We start from the raw sequence: 7,515 nt of genomic DNA, 5'->3' as shown, positions 1-7,515 counted from the left end.
GCTCTGTTATTTGCCGTCGAATTGTGTTATGATAAAAATTATGTCAATATTCAGAATTTTTTTTATCAAACAGAAGAAAGGGATAGAAATCACCTGCCGTCCACTTAAACTTTGGTCCAAGGGGATTATAGTGGTTTACTTTTGTGGGTAGTCATCAAGTTTCCAGTTTCCGGAGAATAATAATTATATCACACTGGATAGACATATACACTTTATGATTACTAAATACAAATGGAAAGAGACTGTGTTGTATAAAAATTAAATAAAATCGATTGTATTGCTTGAAATTCCATCGCACTAAAGAGGAACAACAAGGATTTATTTCTAAACGCCACAGGTAAGAGGATCAATGACGTCATCTGTTACATATTTTCTACACCACATTTAATTGCCGTGTATGGGTTATAACAGACTTCTCATTAGTCTGTATAGTAATCACAGGCTTACCTGTATGGGATGCGGGTGTACGGTATGCCCTATAATGTGATAGCATATATGGTAGAGGAAACAAGCCTTGGTAGAGCAGCTTATACTCATGTCGTTTACAGGGGGTCTATTTTGACGTGGCGTATCCGCCATGTTGTCTTTTTGGGTATTTAACATTTCTCAATGTTTACAACCTTGTATAGTAGTTCAACTTTATTGTTATTACTTGCCAATGATTTCTTTACTACGTCACCTTGCAAATCGTAAACACCATCACTGTTTTGAGGAAATATTGAGGAAAGGGCTTCCATGGCTCAACAGCGTCCGTTCATCATCCATATTTTATAAACCCCTCATGCACGGGTTCAATACCCATCTATATGTAATGGGTTGTTCCTCTTTGTAAGAATTGTAAAGGAATTTTCATTTGGAAATTAATAAGGCTGCTTGGCGAAATTATTTAATACGTATATTATATTCGTCATTATGACAAAGCAATAACAGACAAAACTGTCATTACCTTTTATCAAGGAACTCAAGTCCGTTTATGGTTATAATATTAAATGGTTGCAAGTACCGTACGACAGTATTCTATAGATACCGTATATTATAAATAAGGAAATCTTGATCTAAACAGTATATATGAAGCATCGAAACCTGAATTTGTCTTTGCATATAGCCTTTTGAAGACTCGCCCCAAACCGCGTGCGGCCATCTGAAAAAGTTAACTTTCTGTTGCTTACAAGTGACGTTTTGTTCATGTCGCTACAAAATGCAGATAGTAATGAAACGTGATACCTTAATTGTTATCTTAAGCTGGACCTGAGATGTCCATCGCTGTATCGTTTGTATACTGTGCTGTGGGTATTGACCGCAGCTGTATGTACTGACTGTACACTAGTGTCTAATTACCGACGGTAGCAAGCTGTGTGTGTATTTTCTGGGATCGATGGTGGTGTTCAACACTTCTGTTACACCTCATTCGAAACTAGGTCAAATTACCGGCATTAGACGTTTCTTTTTGCGCGAGTCTCCACACCCTTTAATTAAGCAGCTCGTTGACCAGGCTAGGGCACGATGAAAGGGTGGGGCGGGGTGGGGGCGGTGGGGTAGGGGGGTTGTCCAACATGAAGAATATGTATGAAGAAAATGTTTCCCTCGCCCCCTTTAACCAATACTATACCAACATAGTTGTGTTTTCCCAATATTTGGTATTGACAATAACAGAAGCAAATACTCACAAAGCCCTGTCACCTTATAAAACAGAGGTGAAAGTCATTCATGTATGCCTAGGCCAATTTCCAAGTCATATAGGAAATGATAAAGGTGATAAAAGGTATAAAAAAATATTACACGATCTTGGTGCTCTCTGTATACAGACTATATAGTATATATATACTTATACAAAGTCCAAAACATGATTGGATATTAGCAGATTTTATAGCTTTGCGAATGGTGACACACCGCTTGGGTTTGCTTCCCTACACGTTGTACAGGATACAAATATTGTGCCCCTCCTCAAAACTTTAACCCCCCCCCCCCTCTCCCAGCTCAGATTTCCTGGCTACGGGTTACATCTAGTATACATTTCCTCATTTTCTTTTTTTACAACCTTCATTTTTCATTAGGCTGGTAAGATAAAGGAACTTTATCTTCTGATTTTGTTCCAGTGAATTCTGATGAGAATGAAACGGTGGTGGTTGGCCATCACGTGTTTATATCTCAACGGTCTTATCAAGGCGATACCATTATCAAACGAGGGGAGTTTATCCTCGAGATGTGTCCCTGGATGGACTTTTTGGGGCAGTCATTGTTACAGGTAGATCATTGGATTAATGTTTAAAAGTTACACTTAGTGTGTACTGAAGCATACAGGGGGCAACCAGTCTACAGGGTGCTAAGTTACACCTACATATGTTTTCCCTTAGCCTACCGATGGGATCCTTTATATTTATCATAGCCTATACCTATCATCGTATAGCTCTTAACTCTATAGGCATAGCGTATACGTACGTCCAGTAGCATGTTGCCTTACAACTAAACGCGTAAACCTTCGTTCCGTAGACCTTCATGAACAAATATTCGAAGAACCAAGGGCGTAGGAACCGGGGGGCTGGGGGGGGGGGCGCCAGCCCCCCAGTGAAAAATGTGGAGGGGCGGAAGTATCATTCCGCCCCCCCCCCCCCCGCTTCGCAAGTCAGAAAACCCCTTTTTCATTTCCAAATGAGAAAAAAATCTCATTTGGAGCACCAAATTGCATCTAAGGCCAGGTGAAAATGCAAAATTATATACAAAATGGAGTGGGTGGGTTGAAGTGTGCTATATTGCACCAAATTGCATCTGAGGCCACCTGGAAAAACAAAAAATTTCCAAAGGGGAGGGGGACACCCTCCCCCTCCCCTTAAACCCCTCCCCCAGGCCGGCCATCAGTCTTCAGCCCCCCCCCCCCCCACTCAAAAGTACCTTCCTACGCCACTGCGAAGAACGTATGGCTCATTTCGTTCAAACGATTTAAGACCCGGACGACTGGTTCAATCACAATTTGACCTAGTCAAAACTACACATTGACCTTCAAACTAATAAGAAAGGAGGAACTTTTGTAAGGTTTTTCTTACGTTTTCTAATAGCTCGGTGACCCTATCTGCTAAATGGGAATTTGTCTCCTCCGTCAGCATAAATGATCAGAAATTCTTTTCACAAATAATTATGTGGACAATATATTGAAATCAAAATTATAGTGAAACGGTTGGTTATCTCAAGTGAATATCTTTTGGCCTACAATATTAATGACTCAGTCATTATTGCTAGCAAGTATTGCACCGCTACCTCTACCTACCCAGTACCCATCCACAAATACAGCCATCCATCAATTCATCCATCCACCCACCTGTCCATATACCCAAACGTCCATCCGCCTACCCATCCATCTGTCCATCCATCCACCCTCCCTCCCATCCATCATTCGTCCATCAGTGCCCCGTCAATCCATGAATATCTATCTGCTAGCCTGCCTATCCACTCTTGAAATTCATAAAACTACACCAAAGTCACATCTTTTGACTTTTTTTTTAATTATACTATTTAGGTTTTTCAGCAATCATCAGATGGAATGGTTTGACGCAGAGAGGTTTTGTAACCAGTTCGGGACGATTTACGAAGGAGCTGAAGACCAGCTTGCTCATCTGGTTTCGATTCATTCAGAACTTGAAAACATGTTTGTTCGATCACTGTGGGAAGGAGTTTCTGAAACCATCCATGGTCACCGCAGGGTAAAGTATACCCTGTGTCTTTATATACTACAGCCTAGTGGTTAAGTACACATTATGTGTCACAATAATCTGCGCCTCAATGCGCGATTTAGAATACAATTTTGAAAGTCTCAGATGTGGGTTTTTGCCTTTTGTGAATTATCGTATATATTATGAATATATATATATATATATATATATATATATATATATATATATATATATATATATATATATATATATATATATATATATATACATATATATATATACATATAATACTATCTTAAGCGGCGAAAATTATACGGGCATTAAAATAAGACGCAGACATGAGTATCTTCTTTAGCTCATAATGACGGAGATCTTTGTATAAGGAACAACTTATAGCTACGAAAAACCATGTTCTGGTTTTGGGATTTTTCCTTTCCCTTTGCTTTTCTTTACATATTTTGAAAATATGGAATATTTGCTGTGTTGACTACTGCAAATCCACATTGGTTAGGCCATGTTATACAGTGTAAATATTAGGTTCAACATTTGCTATGCCAGCTCAAATCAGAAAATGACACATTTTATAAATAAAGACAACATGGAAAAAGACTGGGGTCGTTGGAGCCGACTTCCTCCTCCTCCTCCTAACTTGCGCACGCCACTGATAATTTTTCTAATTAAGCTTAACATATTGGTATATCTAATTTGCATACCTTCAAGGATTTTTAATGAATGATTTTAATGAACTGAATGATTTTAATGAACTCAATACTAACAGACAATACATGTGAACCTGGACTTTTCTTATTATAAAGGTTGGATATGTTTTCACCAATTGTAATAAAATTTAACACAAAATGTAGTAAATATAAGAAGTAAACAATTGCTATGAGTAAATGATGTTTGAAAAAGGTGATTATTATTTGTATATATATATAAGATTATTCATTGTTGATTCTCTTAATTCAGAATTGCTGGATAGGTTTAAACGACGTGAGAAAAGAGGGCGACTTTGTCTGGTCTGATCGAACCACCTACGATTACTTCAGGTGGAAGATTCAACAACCAAACAACAAAGGAGGCCACCAGAATTGTGTGGCATTGAGCGACGCCGACAGTGGAACTTTCATGGGAGGCAGTTGGGACGATGGACGCTGCACCCTCGTGTTACCATTCATGTGCAAGATGCTTCCGGTTTACATAGCACCACCACGTTGATTACCAGAGAGCAGGGGTGGCGGAAACGGTTGTAAAGGGGTTACATCTACCAACTCTCCCTTCCCCTCCGCAGTTTTGGTGAAAAATAGATAAAAGCCATACCTTAAAAGTGCCGCTCTTTGATTATACCATAGTACCCTTTTCCGTGTTTGTAGTGAATAAATGTCCTTCCAGCTGTTATTGAAAACATGTCCATTTATGAAAGATAAAGTAAAGAGCCCTTACGTTGACAAACCGTAATATAAATAAAATGTAAATGAAGAAGGCTCAAGTACTATAATGTATGGCACAAAGGATCCATTTTGTAGTAAATGGCTTTGATTTAGGCTGTGTGGTTTGCCCTATCTGGTCATTTGTCTCACTGTTGCCCTTGAAAGAGTTGCAGAACATCACATCACACACCAACCTACCCCATTCCTCCCTTGATTCGAACCCTTTTCCGCCGCCCTGGCTGTTACTTCAAAACTGTCAATAAACTAATGCTAAGGATCTATAGTATGTTATTCTTTATTGTCAGACAGCGTTTACTAAAGCCTTGATCATCCAATTTTTCGCCAACACGTGACGCTGACTTTATCATATAGATATATCAGCTAAACATAAGTGTGCCTTTTATTTCAAAACATAAATATATTCTGTCACTTCCTCCATGTATAGGTATAGGAAATTCTTCTGTGTGATTGTTTACGCACTCGTTCTGCGTCTTGTTTTCTTGTTGAAGATCTGTAATGCTTCGGTTGAGTTGAGATTGATGATGCGGTTGCTAAGGCAGATCACAGACAGATGTTTAATGCTGTGGAAAATGATGTACCGATTACTATAAAGAAAGATAAAGAAACCCAATAGGACAAATATAAAACCGCATATTTACAATGCATTAAAGAAATTTCAAGGGCTCTTTGTTGTTTATATGATGTTAAAAGAACATTATTCTGTTGAGTTATAAGAATTTATAAATCAATGGATTAGCATTAACATTTATGCGTGTATTCATGAGTGACGTCATCATTAATGTATCCTTAAAGGAGCATTCCATGTCGCATTTAGTATAGCTTAAAAGCCGAAAATCTTGTAAACCGGAATAGCTACAGAAAAAATTGCATTCAGATTATTGGACTATGAAATACCAATACTAAAATTCTGGCCAATATATCACACTTAAATGTGTCACACTTAATTGTCAGTATGGGAAATACATGATTGCGAAATCATGACGTCATTATTCGTTTAACTGACGAGAAGGGAAAGCCCAATCATCACTTGTATCTTATATAACTGATATGCTTGAGACGAACAACTACTCCTATAACAGCTGCAAAAGGAGGAAGCTTGTATCGTATTGGATATATCCTGGTTCAAAGGTCATAAGCCTTCCATTTTGTCAATTTGTGATGTCATGGTGTCACTAAATAATGGAAATTCATAATTTCCCCTTTGTTTTCTACATCTTCATTGTGAAAGTATTTAGCATTGTAGCTGAAACCGGTGCCAATATTACCATGATATCATGATCATTTTCGAAATCGAAATTTGCCCGGCTTCGAAGAGAAGGAACAGAACAATTAATACAAACAATAAAACTACTCCACCACTACCGTAGTGACTCCTTGACGTCAGTTTTAGACTCGATCAAGTCGTAAAGTTGTAAGAAATAAAAAAAAACCCGCCTTAACACATGATATCTCCAACAGAGAGTCACATTTCTCTTAGCTGTTTTGGATGTCGTTCATCATATCAAATCTTATCTTAATCAATTTGAATCAAAATGTAACTTAAAGATGATCTTTGGGTTTGCCTCTTATTCTTCTTTTAAGTTTAAGAATTAGCTCGAGATGGATCAATCTTTACGAGTGTCAGATCACTACGTCATGACTTGCATCCAGCTGCATTACGTCATCCGCCTTTGTTTGTTTTCGTTTCATTGATCTAACTTCATCACATAAGGGTAGGCAATAAAAATTTCGTCATTACTCGAAAGTCATTTTGTTCATACATTTCGTGTTTCGTATCAGCGTCTTTATACCGAATGAAATAGTCAGATGACATGGGCGTCGATCTGGGTCCGAGGACGTGAGGGAGGTATTTGGAGCGGCATATGTTTACTCCCTTTTTGTGGGGTTGAAACCCTTTATGGTAGCTCACTAACGAACTTTCCGTCTTGTTTGGTCACAAAATGTCTTTTAATTTACCCCCCCCCCACCCTCCCAATCCCCATACACCCAAAAGAGGGCCGACACACATATATCTGTTGGGTTTTTTTTTATGCCAAAGCATTTCAACAGAATTTTGCCTTCTGGCGGGACGCAGAATAGTGATTCACGAGCCGCATTTTTACCCAAGGCTGCATGTGGTTCGACTCATCGACTTTGGCTGGGAGAGGAGAAGGTTGGTTCATATAGATCAGTCTCCGGATTCAGAAGCTGTGGCTCGGCAAGTTCTGAATTGCACATTGGTATAATAGCAAACTTCAATCCAATTCTTAGTGTTCAGTTTAACTCAAGTTAGTAATCCGCTCAATTAGTAGGTGTACTGAATCCAATCGCTGCCGTTACCACCGTCCCTAAATCTGAGGCCTGTGCGCGAACATTGGATACCATTCCAAAAACTGATAAAACAGATGAATAAAGTTCAG

The 7,515-nt window shown here is 38.7% G+C and overlaps 1 protein-coding gene across 1 annotated transcript; it reads left to right on the top strand.

The window, feature by feature from the left end:
* The first annotated feature begins 210 nt into the window (after positions 1-210).
* Positions 211-6,854, top strand: LOC139965558 (echinoidin-like). The gene is made up of 4 exons (XM_071968049.1): positions 211-337; positions 2,097-2,245; positions 3,512-3,695; positions 4,635-6,854. The coding sequence occupies exons 2-4, from the start codon at positions 2,106-2,108 to the stop codon at positions 4,881-4,883; spliced, it is 573 nt and encodes a 190-aa protein (XP_071824150.1). The 5' UTR covers positions 211-337; positions 2,097-2,105; the 3' UTR covers positions 4,884-6,854.
* Positions 6,855-7,515: the final 661 nt, after the last annotated feature.

The sequence above is a fragment of the Apostichopus japonicus genome, chromosome 3 (assembly GCF_037975245.1).
Source record: "Apostichopus japonicus isolate 1M-3 chromosome 3, ASM3797524v1, whole genome shotgun sequence".
NCBI classification, from domain to species: domain Eukaryota; kingdom Metazoa; phylum Echinodermata; class Holothuroidea; order Aspidochirotida; family Stichopodidae; genus Apostichopus; species Apostichopus japonicus.
Note: the sequence above shows the minus strand (reverse complement) of the source record. Positions and strands in the feature narration are given on the sequence as shown.

Coding starts and splice junctions, on each gene's coding strand:
- LOC139965558 (XM_071968049.1), top strand. CDS start 2,106: ATGAGAATGAAACGGTGGTGGTTGGCCATCACGTGTTTATATCTCAAC. Junction 2,246..3,511: donor TGGGGCAGTCATTGTTACAG/GTAGATCATTGG, acceptor TATACTATTTAG/GTTTTTCAGCAATCATCAGA. Junction 3,696..4,634: donor CCATCCATGGTCACCGCAGG/GTAAAGTATACC, acceptor CTCTTAATTCAG/AATTGCTGGATAGGTTTAAA.